The sequence below is a fragment of the Mauremys reevesii genome, linkage group 7 (genome assembly GCF_016161935.1).
Source record: "Mauremys reevesii isolate NIE-2019 linkage group 7, ASM1616193v1, whole genome shotgun sequence".
In the NCBI taxonomy this organism is placed as follows: Eukaryota; Metazoa; Chordata; order Testudines; family Geoemydidae; genus Mauremys; species Mauremys reevesii.
In genome coordinates, this window is record NC_052629.1 from 93,773,806 (window position 1) to 93,801,756 (window position 27,951).

At 56.5% G+C, this 27,951-nt stretch overlaps 1 protein-coding gene across 6 annotated transcripts; it reads left to right on the plus strand.

Annotated features, from left to right (window-relative positions):
• The first annotated feature begins 186 nt into the window (after positions 1–186).
• On the plus strand, positions 187–27,882 carry EHBP1L1 (EH domain binding protein 1 like 1). Of its 6 annotated transcripts, none has more exons than XM_039480917.1 (21): positions 187–466; positions 864–1,094; positions 6,543–6,600; positions 6,753–6,848; positions 7,328–7,381; positions 8,724–8,902; positions 9,556–9,707; positions 10,236–10,271; positions 10,397–10,510; positions 10,804–11,194; positions 12,161–14,201; positions 14,916–15,088; positions 15,316–15,364; positions 22,394–23,395; positions 24,242–24,311; positions 25,882–25,967; positions 26,066–26,186; positions 26,618–26,717; positions 26,849–26,922; positions 27,027–27,141; positions 27,238–27,882. In XM_039480917.1, exons 2-21 carry the CDS (start codon positions 991–993, stop codon positions 27,323–27,325), a joined length of 5,103 nt encoding a protein of 1,700 aa, XP_039336851.1. In that variant the 5' UTR covers positions 187–466; positions 864–990; the 3' UTR covers positions 27,326–27,882. The 6 variants fall into 6 exon arrangements, 5 of the variants coding, with proteins under 5 accessions (XP_039336851.1, XP_039336852.1, XP_039336853.1 ...); XM_039480918.1 differs by having other exon boundaries at positions 867–1,094; XM_039480920.1 differs by having other exon boundaries at positions 191–466; positions 12,161–12,266.
• The last annotated feature ends 69 nt before the right edge of the window (positions 27,883–27,951 follow it).

Consider the following 27,951-nt stretch of genomic DNA (forward strand, 5'->3'; position numbering starts at 1 on the left):
ACACCCCCCCCCCATCGCCCCAGATGTGCCTGGGCTAAAGCGCCCACCCTGGTGGGTCGCAGCTCCAGTAACGGCCCCATTTACCCCCAGCCCCGCCCTGCCCCCTGGCTTGGGGGGAGCCGGGCTCGCGCCTTTCTCTGCTTCTCCTTTCGCCGCCTTCTGCTTCTTGTTTCGTCTCCGCGCGAACTTCCTGAGCGGGGCGAGCCCGGCCCAGCCCAGCCCAGCCCGGCCCAGCGCTCACCCCCGGCGCCCCGAGTCCCGGGGAGGGGCGTGCGGGATCCAGGAAGCGCAGACACGGCCGGCCGACAGGCGCTGGCAGCCTGACACGGCTCCCTCGGCCCCTCGTTCGCATTCGCCGGAGTTTTCCCTTCTCTCCGCGCAGGACGCGGACACGGGAACCGAGTTGGAACGGATCTGCCCGGCGTCTGGCCCGGGGGCAGAGAGCGGGACCAGGGAGACACCGGGGGTGAGAGCCAAGCGCCCCCCGGGATCGGGGTGTCCGGGACGGGGGGGAGAGCCAAGAATCCCCCCAGGGATCGGGGTGTCGGGAGGAGCCAAGACCGGGGGCGGGAGCCCAGCCCCCCCAGGGATTGGGGTGTCCGGGGGAGCCCAGCCCCCCAGGGATCGGGTGTCTGGGGGGAATCCAGCCCACCTCAGGTGTCGGGAGGGAGCCCAGCCTCCCAGAGATCGGGGTGTCCGGGGAGAGCCCAGCCCCGCTAGGGATCGGGGTGTCCGGGAGGAGAGCCAAGCGCCCCCTCGGGGTGTCCGGGGGGGGCTAAGCCAAGCCACCCGTGATTTTTCGGGGAACCCCGTTGGCTCCGTGCCTGCATCCAAGCCGTAGCCGCTCGGGTGTCGTTTTCCAGCAGCCTCGGGGTCTGGGACGATGGGCATCGCGGGGCATCGGCCGGGGTCGCGGGGGCAGCTGTGACCTGAGAGGCGCCTGGCCCGGCTCGGCGGGGGGCTGCTCCCCGGGACCCCCCACGAGCCGCGATGAGCTCCGCGTGGAAGAGACTCCAGCGCGTGGGAAAACGCGCCTCCAAGTTTCACTTCGTGGCCTGTTACCAGGAGCTGATGGTGGAGTGCACCAAGAAATGGTGAGTGGGGCCAGCCCCGCCCTGGGGCAGACACGGCCCGGCTCGCAGCCAGCCTGGCGGGGGGCACAGGTGGGCACGGGGACCCCAGGGTATTTAATGGGGCAGAGGTGCGCATGGGGGCACCCCAGGATACCTAAGGGGCAGAGGTGGGCACCAGGGACCTCAGTATATCTAGTGGGAGAGAGCTGGGCATGGGGGACCCCAGGATATCTAAGGGGCAGAGGTTGGCTCGGGGTACCCCAGTATATCTAAGGGGGAGATTAGGAATGGGAGGTTGAGGGGAGGATTTTTTTGGGGGAGGGGGTTGTCACAGGGCGAGGGAAGCTCTTCTCAGCCTCTTCTTTTTGTTTATTAACATGAGTTAATTAATTAAGGAGGGGGCCAGGTACCTCTGGTGGGTGTGTGTGTGGGGAATTAACTCTTTCTTAACTGACAGACCCCAATGGGGGACTGTTCAGCTATAAACCGGGGGGTGAGGGTCAGTTCGTTCACTCTGGGAATGTTTTTCCCCCTATTTTAGCCATAGGAAGGGAGCCCCCAAAATACTGTTGGGAGGGGTGACTGAGTGGGAGGAGCCCAGGTTGTTGTCATGGGGAAGCTGTCAAGGCTGGGCTGGAAGATGGGACACCCGCCTCCCCGGTCATGGTGGGAAAATTTGGGCATCAGGGTGGGGGTTAAGAATGGAAAGGGGTCAGTCCCCACACTCCAGTTTATAGTGGTTGAGACTCCCCCCTCCTACTCTGATCCCATGTTTCTGCTTCTACCCCAATGCTCCCCATTTCCAAATCTCCCCCCCCCCCGGTGAGACCAGCCACCATAGCAGCTCCTGGGTCAGAGGGGGGCACCCTGGGGCTGGCCTCTGCACAGAGATGTGAGGAGGCCTGGTTCTTGTGGAGCTGGGAAGGGTGATTGTAGATTTGGTGGGTCAGGGGCAAAGTCTGTGGGACTTGGTTGATGCAGACTGCCCCCCTCAGCAGGGCCAGCTCCAGACCCCAGCGCGCCAAGCGCGCGCGTGGGGCGGCATTTTCCCTGGAGGGCGGCAGGCAGGTCCAGCGGACTTTCCGCAGTAATACCTGCGGGAGGTCCACCGGAGCCGCGGGACAGTGGACCTCCCGCAGGCATGACTGCGGAGGGTGTGGTGGTCCCGTGGCTCGGGTGGACCTCCCACAGACATACCTGCGGATACTCCACCGGAGCCGCCGGACCAGCGAACCCTCCGCAGCTGCGGGGTCCACTGGAGCCGCGGGACCAGCGGATCCTCTGCACTCATGCCTGCGGGAGGTCCGCTGGTCCCCCGGCTCCGGTGCACGTCCCGCACGCATGACTGCTTGGGGCGGCCAAATTGCTAGGGCCGCCCCTGCCCCTCAGGCCCAGGTGGCAAACCAGCCAGGGGTCATCCCTCCCCTCCCATGCCACCTGTGGAGGTGTCCCTCAGTCCACGCAGGGCTTGTGTGGGAGGGGAAATCTAGAGCTGAAACTAGGACTCAGGGACTAGCAGGAGGTAGGGGCGTCCCTCCAGGATGGGGGGCAAAGCAGAAGAATTGAGAACATGCTCTAGAACACAGGGATGGGCAGAAGGTGGGTGTCTCTCAAGGCTTGGAAGAGGGGCTGGGGCAGGAGGAATCTAGACTGTGCACTAGACCATGGGGAGTGAAAGGTGGTGGTGGGGTTCATCTAGGATTGGGATATGGTTGGAGTCTAGAGCATGCTCTAGAACATGGAGATGGGGGGATCTCTTCATTTCCTGTTTTAGCAGGTGAAGGGGGTGGCTAGAGCGGGAGACATCCCCTGTGATTTAGGGGGAACCTAGAAGTGGAAAGAGCCCCCTCTCCCAAGCTCTGGACCATCTCCATGGAAATGGGAGGAGCCAGCAGGGGAGAGAGCTTATGGGATTTTTTTAAAACTAAAATGACCTTAAAAGGGATTAATGGAAAAATGATAAATATTTAGTGACAGCAGCTAAAAATAGAAACAGGAGGGAGAGGAGGGGTAGGGGGCCTGGGGTGCAGGGGAGGGGGGCAGAGAGACTGTAGGAAGAGTGGGCTTCTGGGGGGGTGGGGGCAGGATAAAGGCCTCTCTTTCGGATTAGATCAGGGGCCCTTGCAGAGCAGAATGTCCCAACTGGGTCCCCTAGGCTCCTCCCCTTCCCTTCAAATCCCCGCCCTCAAATGCTCCTTCCCCCCTCTCTGTGGTTCCTCCCCACAATCTCTCTCCCTCAGGGGCCCCTCCCCTTTCCTCATTGTCCCTCCTCTTCCCCCCATGGCCCCTCCCTGTTCTCCAGCCCCACCCTCATGCTTCTGTTCCTATCTCTCCTGTTCACATGCCCCAGGGATTTCCCCCACCACGATCCCTGGATGGGGCCCAAAGCCCCAGTTCCTCTCTCCCCAGCCTGGTGGGTATCTCCCTGCCCACTGGGCTCCGGCTGCCCCCAATTCAGGCCCGTGGAGGAGTTAGGGGGGGTATCAGGTTTCCCAGCAAGACACCAATTTAGCTCAGCACCTGCACAGATGCTCTGATCTCTGACCCCCTCCTGACAGAGTTAAATTTAGCCCCTTGGCCACAAGCCCAGGAGGGAGGAAGGTGCTTGTAAACTGGCCCAGGTCTCAGAGCAATGCACCTGGCCAGGGGCTCAGGGCTGGAGCTGCAGGGGGCTGCAGGTTGAGAATGAGGAGCATTGGCAGCTGTGAGGGGGAGCCCAGGGCTGGGCTAGCAGGGGGCTGTGGGCCAGGAGCGAGGGGCACCGGCAGAGCTGTAGGTGGGGGAAGCCAAGGCTGGGTTGCAGCTGAGCTAGGGGCTGGCTGTGAGCTGGGACTGAGGATTTGCTACAAGATGTGTGTGTTTATATTTCCACCTCCTACAAGAGCTAAGAATACACTGCAATGGTCAATGTTATGACAGTGCTAGGATGGGGGAGGGGTGCCTCCTGGGTGTCCTGGCAGGGCTCAGACATTCTGGCTAGCAGGAGGTTTCGAAACTCCTGGCTGGGTGGGTGTGAAGGTGCCAGGTTGGATGGGCCCATGAGTCTGCTCACTGACCTTGGGAGGGTGACAGAGTGATGTCTGTGGGTTGGAGGTGAAGGGCCTTGGCTGAGATTCTAGGAGAAGGGGGATCCTGGGAATCAGTGACAGCATCGGGGTGGGGGAGCAAGGCTGTGACTGACACAGACAGATGAGGAGCTGACCTGTAGACACCATAGCACTGCAGGCCAGCCTAACCCCTCTGGGAGCCCAGGGCTGAGATAGGAAGGGGCTGCAAGTCAGGACTGAGGGGCACCAGCAGAACTGGGAGGGGGGAGCCCTGGGGCTGTGTGGTGGATGTGGGGGAGGCTGGGCCCCGTTCACTTGTATCCACCTGCTGTCAGGATGTTCCCAGCCTTTTTTCATGTTGTAAGTGGTGATGCTGGGCGATGGACTGTGTAAATAAACATGGTGAGCTGCCATTAACCCCACCCATTTGGTCAGAAATCCCCCCCCAGCCATTGCCTCCCTGCCCCCCTAGCTCACAGTCAGCTAGAGCAGAAGTGACCCCCCGCCCCCCCGCCAGCCACTAACCTGTGGCCAGAAACTCCCTGTACAGCTGGTGAGTCAAACGCCGTGTCCAGTCGGCAGTGCTACAATGTGATAAACCCACTGGTGGCCAGTGCCCTCTCCAACAGCTGGGCAGCACCCCACCTTAATAGCCCCTGTGCCCCACCCCAGAGGTAGCTGCATCTCAGCCCTGGGTGTGGGATCCTTGGATAAACAGCCCCATGCCCTTCCCCTCGGGTGGGTGCATCTCAGACTGGTGCATAGGGGCTGCAGAGGAGTTGAGGTAACCTCACATCCAAGCATACTTTGGAAGTGTGTCTCAGTCAGCCAGGGCCAGGCTGCATACGCAAGAGTTTCCAGAACGTCCCTTTGCAGTAACAAGAAGCCTTCAGCTCTTCCCTGGTGCCTCCAAGCCAGGAATTCCAGCCTTTACAGCCTGTAATGAATTACACCACTTTGCAGCCCTGTCTGTATCCCTGCTAGGGAGTTAGCAAACTGGGACACACACAGACTCACCCAAGGTTGTGCAAAGGATCTGTGGCACAGCCAGGAATGGAACCCAGGAGTCCTGATTCCCAGTCCCTTCCTCCTCCCCTGCTCTAACCCTCCAGACCACTCCCCTTCCAGAGCTGCGGATAGCACCAGGATTCCTGATGCCTGCCCAACTCCCCCCGTCACCCCAACCCCTAGACTCTATTCCTCACAATGTCTGCAGCATTTGGGGCGTATGAGTGCAAGCAAGAGCCAGCCACACCCCAGGGCCTGGCCCACGTGGCTGTTAAAGATACAGAGCAAAATGTCTTGGAGCCAGAAACTCTGATGTCAAGGGGTGAAGCAGAGGCATTGGGTGAGGGAGGGGGGTGCCCGGCACCTCTCAAGGACTATGAGACAGGCCTCAGACTGCTGGCCCAGACAGTGGCCTGCAGGGAGAGTTGGGCTGGGATCCCCACACTCCTTGGCAAAGTGAACCATGGTGTCCACGCCTCCTGAGTAAACACCCCGTCTGCCGTGTCCAGGCAAACGCAGCTTCTCTGGGCTACAGAGTGACTCACTGGTTTGTACCATGCAGGTTCTGGCTGCTCCTACCTGGACTCGGGAGACTGGGCGGCAGGGAGCAGGGTGGGGAGTCTGTGGGGGGCACTCTCCCCTGGCAGTCACTGCTGACCCCAATGGCCCAGTGTGGTGCTGTGCAGCAGGGGGTGCATGCCCCTTGCATTCACTGCTGACCCCAATGCCCCAGTGTGTTTTTCTCTCTAGGCTCCTTCCTCCAATCCTTATCTCTTTCTGCCCCAGTGTCTCTCACTCAGTGTGGGGCGAGCAGGGGGTTCAGGGTGGGCCACACCCACCCAGCAGCCAGGCGGGGAAGATAAAAACTCTCCCCACCCAGCTCTGCAATGTGCTGCTCTGTGGGCAGCCCAAACTGGGAGCAGTGTTCCAACCTCTAGCCCCCACGCCCCTCCCAGAGCTGGGCTAGAACCCAGGAGTCCTGGCTGCCAACCCCTCCTGAGCTAACCCACTGGCCCCCACTCCCCTCCCCAAGCTGGGGTAGAACCCAGGTGTCCTGACTTTTGCTCTAACCATGGGGGTTACTGGGTGGATGGGGCCATTGGTCAGATCTGGGGGGTGGGAAGTGGGGGATATTGGGTTAGATGGACTCCTACTTCCAGGGCCTGGGCAATGAGCAGGAGAGTCAGTGGAGCTGCACAAAGGGGGGCAGTTCTGGGGGCTGGCAGAGGGGTGAGGGGGGGGAAGCTTTTCCATGGGACAGGTGGTGAGGGGCAGATGGTGGGACTGGGACCTGGGTCACCTGCTACCCTGATGTCAATGGGAAGGGTTGTGGGGAGGGTCCTTGGGAGCTTATTTTGTCTTCCTCCCCTCCCCTCCTAATTTGTTAATTCGTTCCCTCCGTCTCACCTCACAGGCAGCCAGACAAGCTGATTGTGGTTTGGACCAGGAGGAACCGACGTGTCTGCTCCAAGGTGGGTGGATTCAGGATGCCCTCTCTGTAGGGGGGCCAGCTCTGCTGCAGCCCCGTGGTGGGGGGACTGGCTGGCTTGGGGGGCAGGGAATGGAACACGTGGCTGTTCCCCCTTGGGGCGTGAGCTCTGATCTGGCTGTGTGTGTTCTGCAGGCTCACAGTTGGCAGCCAGGGATCAAGAATCCGTACCGGGGGATGGTTGTGTGGATGGTGCCAGAGAACGTGGATATAATGGTGACGCTGTACCGGGTATGGCAGCTGCCGCTCACACAAGCACGCTGTCGTGCACACATGCTCATGCACCCCTTTGCACTGACATGTGTTCTTACACTGGCCTATGCACTCCGGCACAGGCACTTTTACCAGCACACAAACGGCTCTTACCCAGATGTGTGACTCTTCTGTGGTTGGGCCGGCGTTTGCACAGAAGCACGGAGGCGTGTTCCCTGGCTCACGGTTACACACCAACTCACAGCCTCCCATGCACTGCTGTGCCTGTCCGCTCCTCTGTATACCTGTGGGTGCACATCGGGACACACACTTGCAGTCACACACCCACCCGCACACCACTGCGTGCAGTCTCGCAAGGCTGGCACACGCTCAGGCTTCCCTTTGTACGATCCCGACAACACACCCACACTGGCACCCTTGTGTATAACTTCTCCCATCCCCCAGTGCAACAAACAGTGCAAAGCCCCTCTCACCTTCTGCCCCGTCCCCCCCCACAGGACCCCCACATGGAGGAGTATGAAGACAAGGATTGGACCTTTGTGATTGAGAACGTACGTCCAGGGAGAACCAGAGCGCAGTAACTCAGGGCTGGATGACAGCGGCCAGCCAGGACATGGGATCTTCCATCGCAAAGCCATGCAGGGTTGCCAAGTGCAGCTGCCTGTGGGGTGGTGTGATGCTTCCCAGGGCGCCAGGGCTAGGAGGCACCTCACCACCCCCTGTCCTTAGCATGAGGGACCCTTGTCTGTGTCTGTCGGGGCCCAATTTCACCAGTCACAGGCAGCATGAGCACCCCCCTGGCCGACGCTATCTCTCTGCAGGCTAGCAACAGGTCCGCTCTAGCCGCCAGCCCTGCAAACGTCTCTCTGGAGTGCCCAGCCCCTGCTCCGCTGGCCACTCCCAGTGTTCGCTGATACGCTGCTCCCGAGGGGACAGGACGCCCCAGCTGAGATCACCACTCTGTGTCACGCAGCACTCAGCCATGCGCCTAGTGAAACCAAGCGTCAGTTTAATGAACAAAGACTAGAGTCTCAAGAAGTAGCAAATGATGGTGTTGGGAACAAACAGTAAACTCATAACTCGCCTTCTGGAGCCTAGACTTACCTAACAAGTCACTTTCCTGTCTAATGAAGAGTAGCTTCCCCAGAGTCTTCCTCCCAGTGTGTAACTGCCAGGCTGGCTGTGCCCCTCCGTTCAAAAGAGGATGCCCCCGGCTGCTTGTCTTTCCCTGGCTGCATATTTCTTGTAGAGTTTAGCAAACTTTTGATTAGCTTCAGGCGTAGACAGTAATACTAATAGGGTATCTGCCATGCAGGATGTGCCACACACAGGAGCAGGCAGGGGAGAAGCATCTCTTACCTCCTGCTGTTCGTCACCTTCGGGTGACCAGCCCCAATTCCCAGACCGTAAGAATATAATTGTTATTGTAGATACACAGCTCCTGAAATAATATCTGTATGTACATTTTGCAATGGTTATGATGACCAGTGGGCTACTGGCTTTTAGTAGAGACCTCATCTGCCACCCTTAGGTGAATTGTTGTGCATGTACCAGACCCAGGGGATCTCTGTAGCCCCAGGCATCCCCTCTCCCAGTTGGCACCAAGAGCTTGCTAGGTTACAGGAGGAACACAGCAGACATTTAACAGCACAGAGTCTGTAAAGGGGACAGTGTAGCTGAGGGAAAGATGGGAAATCAGGATTCCTGGAGGTCTATCCCCATCTGTAACATGGCAGTGGTGTCTAGTGGTTAGAGTGAGCAGGGTCTGGGAGTCAGGACTCCTGGGTTCTCTCCCCAGCTGTGGGAGTGGAGTGGTGTCTAGTGGTTTTAGGGTAAGGGAGGCTGGGAGTCAGGCCTCTCCCCCTGCTCACAGTGCTCATTCCCTCTTCCCAGGAGTCCAAGGGGCAGCGGAAGGTGCTGGCCTCGGCCGATGTTAACCTGCAGCGCTTTGCCCGCCCCACGCCTGCCCAGGCCGAGCTGAAGCTGAAGTTGAAGCCGCGCTCGGTCAAGGTGGTGGCTGCCACGCTGCAGCTCACGCTGTCCTGCGTCTTCCTGCGTGAGGGCAAAGCCACGTGAGTTCTGTCAATAACGTGGGGCCTACGGAAACAGGCCTGTCTGGGAACAGCAGTGTCCCTTGGCGGGATGGGGTGGGGCATGGAGAGACTCAGGCTTGCACTTCCCTCTCCACGCTGCTCCGACGGGGGGGGAAATGCGGGGGCTTGGCCCAAAGAAGGGCTGGGCAAAGAGCAAAAGACTTGGCTGAGGATGAGTGCCCTTGGAGGCCATCCTGGGGCAGGTAGATGGCTGCCTGAGGGCGACTGTCTTGGCGTGGCTGCAGGGGAAGAGGGTGGCACAGGCAGCCATCTTGGTTAGAGGGTCTCTCTGGGCGGCCACGTTGGCACCACGTTGAGGAAGAGGCTGGTTTAGAGAGGCCACCTTGGCAGTTTATAATAGCAGGACGTCCGGCCACCTGGCCACAGTTGGTGCATCGTTTAAACAGTCCCCTCCCCTGTCAGTAAGGGCCACAGAGGTGGGGGTGGGGCTGCCCTCGCCTGTGGCTTAGGAGAGCCCCATGTTTCCAGAGGGACGGTGTAAATGGTTCAAGGGTCACGGCAGGCTGGAGGGGGGAAGGGAAATGGGGCTGCACCGTCCCACCTTACGGTGACCCCCCTGCCCTGCGGCCCCACAGAGGGTTCCCCCCCTTACGCCATGCCTTGCCCCTCAGGGATGAGGACATGCAGAGCCTGGCCAGCCTCATGAGCGTCAAACCCAGCGACATTGGCAACCTGGATGACTTCGCCGACAGCGACGAGGACGACGAGGCAGCCAGGAGGGTGCAGCATGAGGACAGGAGCAGCCAGGGCACAGCGCCAACAGGTGGGGCCAGCCAGCCAGTCCTGAGCCCCCCCCACATCAGCCCTGCTGGTGCCCCTCGCTCCCGACCCCAGCCACCTGCTATGCCAGCCCTGGGCTCCCTCAGATACAGCTCTGCTGGTGCCCCTCACTTCCGACGCACAGCCGCCTGCCGTCCCAGCCCTGGGATCCCCCACCTACAGCTCTGCTGGGGCCCCACAGACCTGTCCCACAGCTCCCTGCTTTCCCACCCTGGTCCATTCGTAATTGCAGTTTGCTCTGGTTGCTGTTTGGTGGGGTTCCCCCGGCTCCACTATTGCTCCTGATACTAGCTTCTAGTGTCTCTTTGCCTTCCAGCAGGGGGCACTCTCTAGGCTTCTCTTTGCTGGGGGGCAGTGACTGAGGTCCCGTCTGTCCCCTGGGACTGGCGGCTCTGTCCCCACTCCCCGGGGCAGCTGTGCTGTCTTGGGGTTGGTCATTCTCTCTCTCTCTCTCTCTCCTGTCTGTCTGTCTCCACCACTTTTGGCTGTCTGTCTGTGTCCCACACTGTAGGTTTCATTCAGACCATATTGCTGGGCTATTTCACAGGTAGGACCATCCCGCCAAGTGGGGTTTGGGGCAGGTGGGGTGCAGAGCAGGCAGCAAACTGCTACATCTCTCTCTCTTTCTCTCCCTGCTGCTTTCCACATTTCCTCCCTCCCCCTACCCCCCAGACACGTCGCGAGAGCTCAACACTCTTGCTGAGGAAGAGGAGAATCCCTCGGCTCCCGGGACCAGCAGGGCAGCAGCTGGGAGAGCAACCCCCCGTGGGACACCCCGGGAGGCAGGTAAGTCAACAGTGGGTGCAAGGGCCCTGGGCTGGGCAGCAGGACTCCTGGGTTCTGTCTGGGAGGGGCACAGGGTCTAGTGGTTAGAACAGGGGCGGGTTGGGAGTCAGGACGCCTCGGTTCTAGCCCACCCCTGGGAAGGGAGTGGGGTCTAGTGACCTGAGGAGAGGGGGAGTCTAAGAGCTTCCCACCAACTCCCTCAGGGCAGGGATATGGGGAAGTTCTGTCTAGTTGTCACCCACTTCCATTGCCCCCTCTCTCTGACTCCTGGGATCCTCTCTCCTCTCCTGCAGGCTCTGCCAAGGAGGAAACCGTCCGAGTGGCCGACACCCCAGATGCCCCCCTGAGGGACACCCCCCACCCAGCCCTGGAGCTGGTCCTACAGGGAGCAGCACCCTCCCCTCCCCCAGAGTTGATGGGGCCCCCCCCAGTAAGTGGTGCAGGCCAGGCCGGGAGGGCTGGGCAGAACATGGCAGCCGGTGGGAACCCAATGGGAGCTGCAGGGGCTGTGGAACCAGGCGCTAAGGGGGAGATGGAGGCCCAAGTCCCGGATCAGGCCCACAAGCCAGGCACAGGCCCCTCGCAGGAGACGGGACGACATGGTGGCAACCCCAGGGCTGAAGAGGAGGAGAAAGCAGCAGCCTTGATGAAGCAGCCGACATCAGGGAGTGACGCCAAGGGCAGGTGAGTCTGGAGCTCTGGCTTCTATCCTGGCTGTGGGAGGGGTGTGGAGGTCTAGTGGTTAGAGCAGGGGGCTGGGAGCCAGGACTCCTGCATTCTGTCCTGGCTCTGGGAGGGAGCGGGGTCCAGTGATTGGAAGTAGCAGGCAGGGGGGGCGTGGGTGATGGCGTTGTGGTGGGAAAAGGTTAGTGCCCAGTTGCTCATGGATAAACCCAGCCACCCAGTGTTGGTTTCGCTTCTGCTTTCAGGAGGTTTGCCAGTCCCCTCCCCTCCCCCGCTCAGGGAAGAGAGCATGTTCCCACCCAAGGAGGAAGCTGCATTTCCCCTGCCCAGGAAGGGAGCTGCAGGCTGGGCTGCCAGCTCTGCCCCTTCTAGAGGGGTGGGGGAAGGGACGCAGCTGGCGCTGCAGGAAACTGCTGTCCCTACTGAGCCGAGCAGATTAACAAAGGAGGAAGTTTGGGGGGTGGGGCAGGGAATGGGACATGGGGCCTGTCCCTCTAGGGGGCGCTGGCTGTGATCCAGCACCAGGATGGGGGACTGGCAGGCTCAAAGGGGTGTGAAATAGGGCATGTCCCCTCTAGGGGGCGCTGGCTGTGATCTGACCCCATGGTGGGGTGGGCTGGCTCGGAATATCCCAAAGCTGCTCATCTGTGCTGAGGAACTCCTGTGTTTAGCGGACATTTTCAATATTCCAAGTGGAGTGCAGAGAGAGTGGGGTCTAGTGAGTTGGGGGGGGGGCTGGACACCAGGACTCCTGGGTTCCATCCCTGGATCTGGGGGGTGGGGTGGTTAGAGCAGAGGGGTTCAGGGAGCCAGGATGCCTGGTGTCTGTTCCTGGGCCTTTCAGTCCCCATGCTGAGAAGATTGGGCTCATTGTCAAGTTTGGAGGATGAGAAATCCCCCCAGGAGGCAGCTCTGCCCTCACGATGAGACCGACTCCCCTTCTGTTCTCTTTGTCCCTCCCTCCAGGCCCAGTGACATCTGGATGCCCCGGGCGGAGAGCCCTGTCCCTGCCCCACGGCGTAAGAAACCCCTCCTGCCAGAACCCACTGCACCCACGGCTCCACCCCCCGAGGTACCCTCTATCCAGAGACGCCGATGGGAAGGTGCCAAACCGCCTCCCTCCCAGCTCAAATTGGGAGCAGCGAAGTCAGAGCAGGGCCCTCGACCTGCAGCCTCTCTGCCTGTGCCAGTGGTGCCTGCCAGGGCCCGGCTAGCCCGGCCTAGGTCAGCAGAACTGCCAGCCCGGCCGAAGCCGCTGCCCCGGCCCCGGAGGGACAGGCGAGCCCGTTCGGCGTCTCCGGGCGTCTCTGTAGTGATGTACCTCCATGAGGATGCACCAGGACCTGCTGTTGTTGCTGGGGAGGGCATCAGCCTGGCCAGGAGCGGCTTGGGGGCGGGTGTGCCCTCGGCTGCTGCGTTGCTGGCCGTGTCAACTGTGGTGGGGCTGCCCCCGGTGCCGTGGGGCAGGCAGGGAGAGAAGGCAGCGGCAGCAGCAGATGCTACTGGTTGGCCAAGCATCGGGGGTGCTGTTGCTCCTGTGGTGGTGCCCCTCAAAGAGGAACGGGGCAGGGCGACAGGAGAGGGTCTCAGGGGGGCGTCCCATCTGGAGAGGCTGACAGCAGATGGGGCAGCCGGGAAGGATGCTGGGGGAGCTGCTGTGTGTGTTGGGGGAGGAGATGCAGCCTCTCTGGTGGGCCCCCCCAAGCCATGGAGGTATCGGTCAGAAGATGTGGTTGGAGAGGGTGCCAGGGGGGCATCCAGAGTGGTGATGGAGGCGATCCCAGGCCAGTTGGAGAAGGGCAGGCCGGAGGAGCCAGCGGAACAGGAGAACTGCAGGGCAGACAGGAAGGAGTGTGGGGGCGCTGCTCAGAGCGTAGCAGAAGTTGTGCCCTTGCTGGAGGGGCACAGAACAGAGCTGGTGGCACAGGAGGATTCTGGGCGAGGATTCTGGCCAAGCCCAGCACCAGACCTGGCTCCCGCAGCGACGCCCCCCAAGCTGGAGCAGCGCAGGGCAGCAGGAGAGAGACCTAGAGCAGCATCCCAGCCAGAGAGGCCAGGAGCAGAAAGGGCAGCTTGGAAGGACGCTGCGGGGGCTGCTGTGCAGGGGGGTGCAGGCAATGCACCCTCTCTGATGGCCCCCCCCAAGCCATGGCGGTGTCGGTCAGAGGATGTGGTGGGACAGGGTGCTGGGGAGGTGCCCAGCAGTGTGATGAAGGCAGGAGTAGGAGATGGACTGGGGGGGGTAATCCTAGCCTGGCCAGAGTGGGGCAGGCTGGAAGGGGCAGGGGGAGAGGCGACTGGCAAGCCGAGTGGTGGTGCGGTGCACTCAGTAACAGCAGACACCCTGCCTGTGGAGGCCCCAGCCCGGCTGGAGAGGGGCAGGCTGGAGGAGGCAGGGGGAGAGGTGGCTGGCAGGCCGTGCGGAGGTCTGGCAGGAGGAGAGGCAGCCGGCAGGCCATGCGGAGGTGAGGTGCAGTCAGTAGTAGCGGACGCCCCATCTCTGGAGGCTTCTGTCCAGCTGGAGGGTGCCATGGAGAGCCCGGGAACCGACGGTACATTGCCTGGGGGTGCCACCCCCAGCACACCTGAGCCCCTGCTGGAGAGAGCTGGGCCGGAGGAGGCAGCGGGTTCCAGAGAGTGTGGTGGGGCTGTGGGCTGCCTGCCCAGCAAGGAGGATGCCAGTGAGGCAGCGCCCCCTCTGGAGATGCAGTCAGGGCTCTGCACAGATCAGTTGGCCACCTGCACCGGCCCAGGAAGGAGCAGCAGACAGGCTGCAGCCCTCGCACTGATGCCTCCCCAGGATGCGCCCATCCTGGGCCCCCCGTCCCCCTTCGCTGAGCCTTACATCTCACAGTGCCGCTTCACTCTGAGCCTCCCGCCCACCCACCCTGCCCGGGAGAGGAGTGCCAGCCCATCATCCAACGAGGGGACCCAGGCGTCCGGGCGGGAGCCATCTCCCCCGCCCTGCGGCGCTGCCCGGGATAGCGTAGGGCAGGAGGCAGCCCAGGTAGGGACAGCGAATGCTTGTGCCCCCCCAGACCTGCCAGCTGCCATGGCTGCCTGCCCGCCCTTGCTTCCAACTAATCCTAGGGGCTGTGTGTATGGGGGGGAAAGGGGGGGCTGTGGAAGGACAGACAGACCCACAGCATTGCTACAAGGATAAAGCCTTTAATTGGGATGTGTGGAGGGGATAAAACTCATTGTGGGCTAACTGCCTCCTCCCCTTTAATTGGGGCTGAGGATAACACCTGAAGATGGATCCTCAGGGCCCGCAGACCCCTGACTAACCCCCTCCACCTCACTCTGTGAGCCACAGACCCCTGCCTGCATCCGGCTTGCTCACTGTGCTGCATGGGGGTGGCTAGATCCCAGCTGCCAGTGAGCCCTGGGCCAAGCCCCGCCAGGAGAACACCCTTGCCTAGCAGGCGAGGGTGCAACAGCAGAGACTTGGCTGGGTCTTTGTCCCATATAGCCCCAGCCCTTCACTCCTGGCTGCCATGGGGCAAGAGGATGGCTTGGTGCCTGTGGGTGTGGGGGATCCCTAATCATGGGGGAGGTCCTGGTGATAGGTGGTGGTGTTGGGCTTATGCAGGCAGGAGACTGGGGGAGCCAGGAAGGCAGTATGGCTGGCCAGTGCTGGTGTGGGGGTGCTTTGCCTGGCGTGGGGTGATCCAGCGCGGCCCTGACCCATATCCCACCCCATCCCCTGTTTATCTCCTAGGAGGAGCCTCCAGCAACCAGCCCAGGCCTGGTCAGCTGCAGCCAGTCATTGCTGGAATGGTGCCAGAACGTCACGGCCGGCTACCGGGGTGTCCGGGTCACTAACTTCACCACCTCCTGGCGCAATGGGCTGGCGTTCTGCGCCATCCTGCACCACTTCCACCCAGAGAAAATGTGAGTCCTGGGGCTGAGGGGCAGTGCGGGGAGCCGGGGCTGGGATAGCAGGGGGCTGCAGGTCAGGATTGAGGGTCACCAGGAGACGTGTGTGTTGTGGGGGAGGCCATGTCTTCGTATGGGGGGGGCGTGTCTATGAGAGGCAAGTGGGGGTGGGGTGGGGACTCAAGAGACCCCATTCACTAAACAGGATCTATCTTTGTCATGTCTGTCTGCCCCCCCTCCAGCAATTATGAGACCCTGGACCCTCTTGCTATCAAAGAGAATAACAAGCTGGTAAGTTGGGGACCCCGGCAGGTGGTGGGGAAGGAGACTGTAAGAACATGATACTGACTCAGCCCAATGGTCCATCCTGTCTTCCGACAGTGACTGGTGCCAGATGCTTCAGAGGGAATGAACAGAACAGGGACATTTACCAAGTTGTCCCTCCTGTGTTCAGTCCCAGCTTCTGCCTGTCAGAGGCTTAGGAACACCCGGAGCATGGGGTAGCCTCCCTGACCATCTTGGCTAATAGCTATTGAGGGACCTATCCTCCATCAGCTTATCAAATTATTTTTGATTCCAGTTATACCTTTGGCTTTCACAGCACCTCCTGGCAATGTGTTTCACAGGATGACTGTGTGTTGCGTGAAGAAGTTCTTTCTTGTGTTTCTTTTAAACGTGCAGTCTATTGATTTAATTGGGCGACCCAACCCCCTCCCAACGGTTATGTGAAGGGGTAAATAACCAGGGGCGGCTCTAGCAATTTCGCCGCCCCAAGCACGGCGGCACACCGTGGGGGGTGCTCTGGCGGTCGCTGGTCCCGTGGCTCCGGTGGACCTACTGCAGACGTGCCTGCGGAGGGTCCGCTGGTCCCGCGGCTCCGGTGGAGCATCCGCAGGCACGCCTGCAGGAGGTCTACCGGAGCCGCGGGACCAGCGGACCCTCCGCAGGCACGCCTGTGGGAGGTCCACCGGAGCTGCCTGTCGTCCTCCCGGCGACCGGCAGAGCGCCCCCCGCGGCATGCTGCCCCAAGCACGCGCTTGGCGTGCTGGGGCCTGGAGCCGGCCCTGTAAATAACACTTCCTTTTTCACTTTGTCCACACCAGTCATGATTTTATAGTCCTCTATCATATCCCGCATAGCCATCTCTGTTCAAAGCTGAACAGTCCCAGTCTTTTTAATCTCTTCTCATCTGGAAGCTGTTCCACCCCCTCATCATTTTTGTTGCCTTTCTTTTTACCTTTTCCAATTCTAACTGGGGGTTTTTTTGCGATGGGGTGAAGAGAGCTGCACGCAGTATTCAAGGTGTGGGCATACTATGGAATTATACAGAGGCATCGTGCTATTTTCTGTCTCATTATTTATCCCTTTCTTAATGATTCCCAACATTCTGTTCGCTTTTGTGACTGCCGCTGCACATTGGCAGATGTTTTCAGAGAACTCCCCACAATTATTCCAAGATCTCTCTCTTAAATGGTAACAGCTAATTTAGACCCCATCATTTTGTGTGCATAGTGGGGATCATGTTGTCCAATGTGTGTTATTTTGCATTTATCAACATTGAATTTCATCTGCCATGTTGTTGCCCAGACACCCAGTTTTGTGAGATCCCTTAGTAGCTCTTCGCAGTCTGCTTTAGGCTTAACTATCTTGAGTAATTTTGTATTGTCTACAAACTTTGCCACTCTCACTGCTTACCCCCTTTTCCAGATTATTTATGACTATGTTGAACAGATCCTTGGGGGACTCCACTGTGACGGGATTCCCTGGGGTGCCCCCTGAACTCTCTCCAGCCTGGGCTGTCTCTCACAATGCTTTGCTAGTGACCAGCAGAAAACCCCTCCAGGCGCTGTTATCACCCAGCACAATCGCATGTGGAGCCCCACATCCAGCTAGATTGCATGAAAGCTCCCAGAGCCACTCATGAATCACCCAGAGAAAGGCACCAGCCAAATCCCACCAGCTTAGGGTGACCAGATGTCCCGATTTAATAGGGACAGTCCCGATATCTGGGGCTTTTTCTTATATAGGCTCCTATTAGCCCCCACCCCCTGTCCTGATTTTTCACACTTGCTGTCTGGTCACCCTACCCCAGCTCCCAGCATTGTACCCCAGGAATATAACATCTTGCACTGCTCAAGATGAGCAATGCAGATTTATTAACTGGTTCAGCACTTCATCAATGGAAAGTGGATACACACCAGCCTTTGCAAACCTGAGCAGATTTACCAAACACTTCATATAAACTCACTGCTAAAGAGAAACAGTAAAACAAATTTATTGACTACAAAATATAGTTTTTAAGTGATATTAAGTAATAGGCAAAAAGTCAGAGTTAGTTACCAAAAGAAATAAAATATAAGCACGCAGTCTAAACTCTCAACCCTATTAGACTGGGCAACATCTAGATCAGGGGTAGGCAACCTGCGGCATGCGTGCTGAAGGCAGCACGCGAGCTGATTTTCAGTGGCACTCACACTGCCCGGGTCCTGACCACCAGTCCGGGGGGCTCTGCATTTTAATTTAATTTAAATGAAGCTTCTTAAACCTTTTAAAAAACGTATTTTCTTTACATACAACAATAGGTTAGTTATGTATTATAGACTTATAGAAAGAGACCTTCTAAAAACATTAAAATGTATTACTAGCACGCAAAGCCTTAAATTAGAGTGAATACATGAAGACTCGGCACAGCACTTCTGAAAGGTTGCCGACCCCTGATCTAGATTAAGCAGTTTTTTCACCCCACTTTATTGGATATTGCAGTTCATAGTACACAGATTTCACACTTGAAATCTGGGCCAGTCCCCTCAGTTGGAGTCTTCAGTGTCCTTGTTGCTTGCAGCATAGGTGGGTGAATGAGAAAGGCCCAGCATGGGCCCCCTATGTTTGGTTTTATACCATCAGTCCATGTGCTTGGAAAACACAAGTCCAGGCATGTCTGGGGTCATTGCTGAGTCTCTAGGCAAGGCAGAGCAATTCTCCTGGTGTGGCCTCATGCAGGAGAGTCATTGAATTGTAGCTCCCTTGCTGGACAATAGTTGTTGATGGGATGTTTGTCACCCCAGCCGGGTGTTGGTTACTTTCCTTGCTGTTGCCTCTGGGGAGCTAATATCTGACTGAGTCCCCAACTGACAGCACGTTTTAGTGACAACCATACAACACAATTCTCATGACTTCATATACATTAATGATACACATATATGGATAGAGAAATGACTTTCAGCAGATCATAACCTTTCCCCTGACACCTTACAAGGCATGCTTTATATGTAAGATCGTGATTATGTAAAAATGAGAAATGTGGGGGTTTCAGGATGCTCCCACAAGGTATAAAATGTCACACCCACTGTTTGCCTCTCTCCACTGTGAAAATTGACCATCTATTCATACCCTTTGTTTTTTAACCAGTTACCAAGCCATGAGAGGACCTTCCCTCTTATCCCATGGCAGCTTATTTTGCTTAAGAGCCTTTTGTGAGGGACCTTGCCAAAAGCTTTTTGAAAGTCCAAGTACACTATATCCACTGGATCACCCTTGATCACATTTGTTGACCCGCCTCAAAGAATTCTGGTAGATTGGTGAGGCATGATTTCCCTTTACAAAAGTCGTGTTGACTCTTCCGCATCATATGTTCATCTATGTGTCTGATAATTCTGTTCTTTACTATAGTTTCAACCAATTTGCCTGGTACTGGTGTTAGGCTTACTGGCCTGTAATTGCTGGGATTACCTCTGAAACTTTTTTAAAAATCAATATTACATTAGCTATCCTCCAGTCATCTGGTACAGAGGTTGATTGAAGTGATGGGTTACATACCACAGTTAGTAGTTCTGCAATTTCATATTAGAATTCCTTCAGAACTCTTGGGTGAATACCAGCTGGTCCTGGTGATTTATTACTGTTTAATTTATCAGTTTGTTCCATAAACCTCCTCTATTGGCACCTCAATCTGGGACAGTTCCTCAGATTTGTCACCTAAAAAGAATGGCTCAGCTGTGATGATCTTCCTCACCATGGGCGGCACGTATGTTCCTCCCTAAACAGCCCGGCGTAGCCCTGCCCATGCTCCACACTCCTGTTTGCCCATCTCCCTTGACCCCAGCCCAGGCAGGCTGCTCGTCTTCAGGGAAGCATGCTGGGTTTGGGACTAGGGTGGCTGCAGCCGGCCTGTGGCCGGGACTTGGGGTGACTGGGGCTGCACTGGGGGAGAGGGGGTGCATGCCGGCGCTGGGGCTGCGCGCCCTGTGCTCAGGGTGGCTGCAGGTGCTGGGGCTGGGGACTGTGCGCCCCCCACTCAGTGCTCGGGGGCTGGGGGACCATGCATCACCCGCCTGGCGTTTGGGGGCTGGGGAGGGCCGTGTGCTGCCCATGGCTGGGGGGCCATGTTCCACTGGCCTGCCCACCTAGAGCTTGAGGGCTGGGAGGGGTTGCGCACTTCCCAGCATTCGGGGGTGGGGGGTGCCACCCGCTGCACGCCCAGAGGGGCTGGGGGGGACTGCGCACCACCCGCCTAGAATACTGGGGGGGGGGCTAGCCCATGTTCCTCACATCCTCTGCTGTGAAGACTGAGGGAAAGCATTCATTTAGCTTCTCTGCATTGGCCTTGTCTGCTTCGAATGCCTCTTTAGCACCTCGATTGTCCAATGGCCCCACTGATTGTTTGCCAGGCTTCCTGCTTCTGATGTACTTAAAAAAAAGTTATTGTTAGTTTAGCCTTCTAGCATTTGTGTACAAGCACTTACACAATTTGTCAATATTCAGTTGTCTGCCTTCATGTGATGTAACTGAATGGAACTCTCTTTCCTTTGAGTGACTCTCTTCAGTTCCTGCCTGTACTTTATCAACTTCTATTCTCTCCTCCTTACTAGGAAATAAAGAATCTCCATTAATAGATCCTCCCCTAAGGGATGTGTCTGTCCGAACCCTGTGCTCCTCCACACTGGTTGGCTTTCCCCCAGCCCTTAGTTTAAAAACTCCTCTTCCACCTTTTTAATTTTACATGCCTGCAGTCTGGTTCCATTTTGGTGTAGGTGGAGCCCATCCTTCCTGTAGAGGCTCCTCCTTTCCCAAAAGGTTCCCCAGTTCCATATAAACCTAAACCCCTCCTCCCTACACCATTGTCTCATCCATGCATGGAGACCCTGCAGTTCTGCCTGTCTAACTGGCCCTGCGCGTGGTACTGGAAGCATTTCAGAGAATGCTACCTTGGAGGTCCTGGACTTTAATCTCTTATCTAGCCGCCTAAATTAGGCCTCCCAGACTTCTCTCCTATCCTTCCCTATGTCATTGGTACCTACATGTACCACGACCACCGGCTCCTCCCCAGCACTGCACATGAGTCTGTCTGGATGTCTCAGGAGGTCCGCAACCTTCACACCTAGCAGCCAATTCACCATAGAATATTAGGGGACCACCAGGGTCATCTAGTCTAACCCCCTGCCAAGATGCAGGACTTGTTGTGTCTAAACCATCCACAACAGACGGCTGTCCAGCCTCCTTTTGAAAACCTCCAGCGAAGGAGTTTCCACACCCTATGGAGGCATCTGTTCCATTGTCCTACTGTTCTGACAGTTAGGAAGTTTTTCTTGAGGTTTAATTGAAATCTGCTATGCTGTAGTTTGAACCCTTTGCCTCTTGTCCTGCCCTCTATAGGAAGAGAGAACAACTTGTCTCCATCTTTTTATGGCAGCCTTTCAAGTATTTGAAGACAGCCATCATGTCCTACCTCAATCTCCTCTTTTCTAAACTAAACATACCCAGTTCCTTCAGCCTTCACTTGCATGGCTTGCATTCCATCCCTTTGATTATCTTTGTTGCTCACCTCTGGATCCTTTCTCCATGTCCTTTCTATACACTGGTGACCAAAACTGGACACAGTACTCCAGCTGAGGCCTAACCACTGCTGAATAGAGAGGTACTATCACCTCTTGTGACTTGCATGCTATGCCTCTGTTAATGCAACCTAAAATTGCATTTCCTTTTTTTGCAACAGCATCGCATTGCTGACTCGTGTCGAGGTTGTGATCCACCACAACTCCCAGATCCTTCTCAGCAGTGCTTCTGCCAAGCCAGTTATCCCCCATTCTGTATTTGTGCATTTGTTTTTTCTTCCCTACATGAAGCACCTTTCATTTGTTTTTGTTGAATTTCATTTTGTTCTCTATATCCCAGTTGTCCAATTTATCGAGATCCCTCTGAATCTTAGCTCTATCCTCCAAAGTATTGGCAATCCCCCCCGCCCTTTTTTGTCATCTGCAAGTCTGATCAGTATGCTCTCAATTCCTACATCCCTGGTCATTAATAAAGATGTTAAACTATACCGGGCCCAGAACAGCAACCTGTGGAACCCCACTTGAGACCGCCCTCCAGTCCGACATCATTCCATTCATAGTTACTCTTTGTTTGCGGTTGTTTACCCAATTATGTATCCACTTAATGGTAGTTCCGCCGAGACCACATTTCTCCAGCTTATCTATCAGAATGTCCTGTGGGACTGTGTCAAAAGCCTTGTTGAAGTCCAGGTATATTATGTCTACTGCATCCCCCACGTCCACCAAATCAGTTACCCTCTCAAAGAAGGAAATGAAGCTGGTTTGGCATGATTTGTTCTTGGTAAATCCTTGCTGGTTGCTAGTGATCACCCCTTCATCGTCCAGGTACTCGCAAACTGAATGTTTTATACATTGCTCTAGTAGCTCTCAGGTATCAATGACTGGTCTGTAGTTCCCCAGCTCCTCCATTTTCCCTTTTCTACATTAGCCCTTCTCTTGTCTTCCTGGATCTCTCCTGTCATCCATGAGTTTGCAAATATTATTGCCAGTGGTGCCGAGATTTCTTCAGCTAATTCCTTCCGTACCCTGGGGGGAATAGCATCCGGCCCTGCTGATTTGAATTCAGCCAAATGTGGTTCTCCTGGTCCTCACAGAGCCAGCCATCTATATTTCTAATAATCAAATCCCCAGTTACTATTACCTGGCTCTTCCTATGAACAGGAGTTCGCTCCCCTGAAGAGGACGGAGGAGCTGTTCTGGGTTGGGGAGACTCCCTCCCCCCAGGTTAGGAACTCCCCACCCTGGCATGGAATGCAAGCCATACGAGTGAAGGCTGAAGGAGTTGTATATGTTTAGTTTAGAAAAGAGGCAATTGGGAGGGGGACATGATGGGTGTATAGGCTGCGGTGTATGTGGCCTGGTGATCAGAGCACATAGGGGCTGGGGGGATGACCATGGGGCATCAGGACTCCTGGGTCCTAGCCCTAACTCAGGGATGGGGCTGGATATTGGGGTTAGTCACACACCCTGGTTTGTCCCCTCTCCCCAGGCCTATGATGGCTTTGCCTCCCTGGGCATCTCACGGGTGCTGGAGCCGGCCGACATGGTGTTCCTGACGGTGCCCGACAAACTCATCGTCATGACCTACCTGTGCCAGATCCGGGCCTTCTTCACGGGCCAGGAGCTGAACGTGGTGCAGATCGCCAACCACAGCAGCCAGAGCACCTACAAGGTGGGCAAGTTCGACTCGGACCCCGCCTTCTCCATTGACCCCGCCCGCTTCTATGCCGAGCGCTTCCAAAGTGCCGCCAGGGGGCCCGAGGAGCCTGGGAGCACTGCCCCTGCTGCAAGGGATGATGGGAAGGCAGCAGCCAATAAAACTGTGACAGGAGGAGCTGAATTGGCCAAGAAACTGGAGGCAGAACTCACTGCCCCAAAGGATGCTGGGACTGATGCCAAGACAGGTGATGCAAAGGATGCTGGGAAAGTGACTGTAAATGGCACCATATCCCAAACAGCTGTGCAATCAGAGGTGGAGCCCTCTGTCACAAAGGATGCTGGGAAGGTGCCAATCAATGGTGTGACAACCAAGCCAGCTATAAGTCCAGAGGCAGAGCCACCCACCCCAAAGGATGGAGGGAGCAAAGCTGCAAAGGATGCTGGGAAAGCATTGGTCAATGGTGCAATGTCTCAATCGGCCAAGAAACCAGAGGCAGAGCCTCTTGCCCCAGAGGATGCTGGGAAGGTGCCGGCCAATGGTGACGAGAAGCTGGTGCCCCCTCCACGGCTGAAGCGTCAGTCTGTACGGAACGGGGAGGCGCCAGATCAGGCCGAGCGATCCCTGCAGCGCTCGCTGTCCACGGGCAGCCAGGGCCCTGTGGCCCCACCACGCTCTCATGGCAGCAAGTCAGGCTTCTCCCACGTGCGTGATGCAGACCTGCTCAAGAAGCGGCGCTCACGGCTCAAGAGCGAGTCACTGTCGATGGATGAGGGGGAGGCGGGCGGCCCCCCAGGGGAGACACCACGGAGGAGGTCTGATTGGCTGGGAACGGTGAGTGGGGAACAGGAAGGGGCTCAATTATTGCAAGTTTCTCCAGGGCACTGCTTTGTTGTAGGGTCTGCATGCACTCGTTTGTTATGGTAGAGTCTCCCAGGAACACTGGTTTGTTATTATAGGGTAGCTCATAAACAGCATATATCAGGGGTAGGCAACCTATGCCACGCGTGCCAAAGGCAGCACACGAGCTGATTTTCAGTGGCACTCACACTGCCCGGGTCCTGGCCACCGGTCCGGGGGGCTCTGCATTTTAATTTAATTTTAAATGAAGCTTCTTAAACATTTTAAAAACCTTATTTACTTTACACACAACAATAGTTTAGTTATATATTATAGACTTATAGAAAGAGACCTTCTAAAAATGTTAAAATGTATTACTGGCACGCGAAACCTTAAATCTGAGTGAATAAATGAAGACTCAGCACACCACTTCTGAAAGGTTGCTGACCCCTGGCATACATAGTCCTAGTATTTATGAAAGACCCTCCCTCCTGGGATACTCTAATAGCAACCTGGCACATGCAGCCCCATGAGTCCTTACAGTAACAAATTAGCATGTGCAACCCTAGCAATTTATGATTATAGGGTCTCTTGGGGCTGCATGCACAAGTTTGTTATTGTAGGTTCTCCTGGGAGCATCGGTTTGTTTTTGTAGGGTGTCTCGTAAATACTAGGGCTGTGCATGCTGGTTTGTTATTGTAGGGTCTCTTGGGGGCACTGGGGTTGTGCTGAATTTGTTGTTGTAGAATCTCTTGCGGCTGCATAGACTGGTTTGTTATGGTAGGGTCTCATGGGAGCTGGTTTATTATTGTAATGTCCCCTATCCTTTTTCTCCACCAGGATGACCGTGAAAGCATGATGACCCCCAAGGCGGGACCCCCTGCTTCCGCCAGGACTCAGCAGCCCCCAGGTGAGCCTGGGTTTTCTGTAGGGTCTGCCTTATTTAGCAGCAACAGGTTTTGGGGCAAAGGGGCAAGATGGATCCTTAAGGGGGAGTAGGGTGGTTGTGTTAATTTTGGCACACTGCAGGCCCAGAGTGTCCAAAGTGTTAGCAGATCCCTGTCACTGCACAACACTAAAGTGCTAACCCAGGCTCAGGGTGTGGAATTTGGAGATCTCAGCCTGCTTATTCCCAGGACAAATACTCCATTATAAATCCCTTTAACCTTGTATTAAAAAGACAGAAAAAGAAGGGATGGGAGAGTTACCGGGGCGGGGTCCCACAAAATGGGGTGAGTGGGCGACAAAATGGCAGATGAAATTCAGCATTGATAAGTGCAAGGTAATGCACATGCAAAAATAACCCCAAGTACGCATGTCTAACGGTGGGGGTCTAACTTAGCTATTACCCACAAGAAAGAGATCTTGGAGTCACTGTGAAGAGTTCCCTGAAAACTTCAGCTCAGCACACAGCAACGGCCAAAAAGGCTAACGGGCTGTTTGGAATCATTAGGAAAGGGATAGAAAATATCATAATGCCACTATACAAATCCATGGTACGTCCACACCTTGAATAGTGTGTCGGGTTCTGGTGTCAAAAACGATCGAGTGCCACTGGGGGGCTGGAAAGATGATCAAAGGGATAGAACAGCTTCCGTATGAGGAGAGGCTACAAAGATAAGGGCAGTTCAGCTTGGAGAAGAGACAACTAAGGGAGGATAGGGTAGAGGTCTAGACAATCATGCATGGTGAGGGAAAAGTGACTTGAGAAGTTTTATTTACCCTTCCTTAAATACAGAAATGGGGTCACCTGATGAAATTGATAGGCAACAGGTTTAATCCAGCCAAGAGGAAATACTTTCTTACACAACGCACAATTAACCTGTGGAACTCATTGCCGTGGGATGTTGTGATGGTCAAAAATAGATCCATATTAAAAAACGAACAAGGTAGTGAATGGAGGACGAGTCCATCAAGGGCTACTAGCCAGGATAGTCGGGACTCAACCCCCTGTTCGGGGCAACCCTAAACCTCTGCTGGTAGAGGCTGGGATTCAGCTGGAGCCGGCAGAGATGGTGACATCAGCTGGGTCCCTCTCTCTGGCCCCGGGCATCCCTCAGGATTAGGATGAAGGAGGCACCATGGTGTTGTGCTGCCTCCTCCAGTCCCAGGAGTCCCCAGGGGTGGCAGCCATGGTGGGGAAACTTGCTTCTCCTTCCTGGCCACTGTCACCCAACCAGCTGGCCTCCAATCTCCTCTGTGTTTTGGCCACCGCTTAGGCCTGAATTTCAACACCCCAATGTTGGCCCATTGCTTTCCGGGCTCACACTCATTTGCCAGACACAATTACCATACAGTAGCTGCCCTCTGCTTGGAGTAGTTGTGTCTGTCTCCCTGCCGCATCTTTGCCCCTCAGCAGCTATTGTTCACACCCCAATAATTACAACAGGGCCTCCACCACTTGGGGGGGCTGGGGAATGGGGTCTGACTGCCTCTCATGACCCCAATCTAATTGCCTCTCTCTGTCTTCTCCCCCACAGAGACAGCCCCCTCCTCCAGTGCTACCCCCCAGGAGCCGTCCCGGGATCCCAGCAAGGAAACCAGCACCGCAGAGGAGGAGGTTCCGGTAAGGATGGGTAATTGGGGGAGGTGGTGGCAGGGACTAGGACACAGGGCCTTTCCCCTCGAGGGGGCGCTGGGTCTGACCTCCTGCCTCCCTTGCAGCGGTTCCAAGACACCAGCCAGTATGTGGTGGCCGAGCTGCAGGCGCTGGAGAATGAGCAGAAGCAGATTGATGCCCGGGCAGCCGTGGTGGAGAAGGAGCTGCGCTTCCTCATGGAGTCAGGTGCTGCGCCAGGACACACACAACAGCCCTGCGGGCGCTGGGATTAGTGATCATCAGGCGCAGTCCTGTGCCCTCACCCCACTCCAGCATTGTGGCCTATTAGTACCACCTGCTGGCAGCTTCTGGAACTGCTCAGGACCCCTTGGTGATGAGCCCCTCATTGGGTGGGAGGGGGGAATGTGCTCTGTATGGATGTCCTATCATCTGTGTCGCTGCCCTGCCACCCCCAGCTGGGCTTGAAGGGAGCAGACAATTAACAGGGGTAGAGAGAAGTTGGGGAATGCACCAGAGGATGACCCCATCCCATCACTGGGCCATGCTCACCCTCCCACCATCAACACTCACTGCTGCACTGCCACACAGGTGCAAATGGCACTTGCTGGTTCCTGTCGTGTACTCACACCCCACTCCTCCCCCACCCGCCACTGCAGGCACAAACAAGGCCCAGGAGGAGGAGCTGATCCAGGAGTGGTTCACACTGGTCAATAAGAAGAATGCACTGATCCGGCGCCAGGACCAGCTGCAGCTGCTGTGAGTGACCCTGGCGGGAGGGTGGTGGCTGGGCTTTTGGTGATCATCCAAACCATGCGGGGGAGAGGAGAGAATGTGTAACCTTGGGACTGACACCCCCTACACACATTTTCTCCTCCTCCTCCCCCCAGGATGGAAGAGCAGGACCTGGAAAGACGATTTGAGCTACTGAGCCGGGAGTTGAGAGCCATGTTAGCTACTGAAGGTGAGGGCTGGGCCCCTGAGAGCAAAGGGGACTGGGAGTCTGTGGAAGGGGCGGGGGGCTCTTGCTCTGGGCTCTCAGCTGAGATGTCTCTCCAACCCCTGCAGACTGTCTCAAGACAGAAGCCCAGCAGAGGCGGGAGCAGCTCCTATTGGAGGAACTGGTGTCGCTGGTGAACCAGCGGGATGAGCTGGTGCGAGACCTGGACATCAAGGAGAGAATGTGAGTCTGGGCATGACTTTCAGGCCGGGGTTTTGAGGTCAGGCGTGGTACCCTAGGTTTTAACTTGCATTCCCCCTTCCACCCTTCTCCTCACAGAGCCTTGGAGGAAGATGCCAGGCTGCAGCGGGGCCTGGAACTGCGACGGCGCAAATACAGCCGCAAAGATAAGTGCCGCATCAGCTAAGAGGCAAATGGCCGCTCCAAAGTCCTTGTCAGTGTCCTGCGGCTGGGATACTACCCAGGATGCCTGCCTGCCTCTTAAAGGGCTCAAAGGTTTGCCTGCTGCTGCTGTTACCTCAGTGCCTCACTGTGTTGCCCCTTGTACATTTTGCTGGTTTCCCTTCCAGTCTGGCCCCCCTCTAGGACAGATGCAGTTTCCCAGCCTTCTCCAATGAATGCCAAGGGGAGCACAGGGTGCCTGGCTGTCCCCTATGGCAGAGGGAAACAGTCTACTGGGGGCAGGGTGGGACTATTTATTTTTGTGTGTGTGAGAGACTTTGTTCAGCTGGGTGTCCCTTCCCCACCCTGTCAGCTGCCATTTCACAGCCAAGTTGTCGGGGTTTTATCATGGTACAAAAAGTTGATGTGAGTTTAGGGAGGGCAGAAAACAGAAGTGCCTTGACAGTGCCATCCAGCCATGTATTGTAATGGCAAGTTTCAATTCCTTGTTCCCTGGGTATTTGCACTAATTTGTAACTGTTTGAAATATGAAATAAAGAGATGTGAAAGAAAGCCAACTCATACACTGGGTGCAACTGAGTTGTGTATAACAACTGCACTCAAAAGGAGTCAAAATTTCCAGAGAGCTGC

Excerpts from the sequence above, each read along its gene's own strand:
- EHBP1L1 (XM_039480917.1), top strand. The coding sequence starts at position 991 with ATGAGCTCCGCGTGGAAGAGACTCCAGCGCGTGGGAAAACGCGCCTCC. Across the intron at positions 8,903-9,555 it reads CTGCGTGAGGGCAAAGCCAC|GGATGAGGACATGCAGAGCC; the intron begins GTGAGTTCTGTC and ends CTTGCCCCTCAG. Across the intron at positions 23,396-24,241 it reads GGTCTGATTGGCTGGGAACG|GATGACCGTGAAAGCATGAT; the intron begins GTGAGTGGGGAA and ends TTTCTCCACCAG.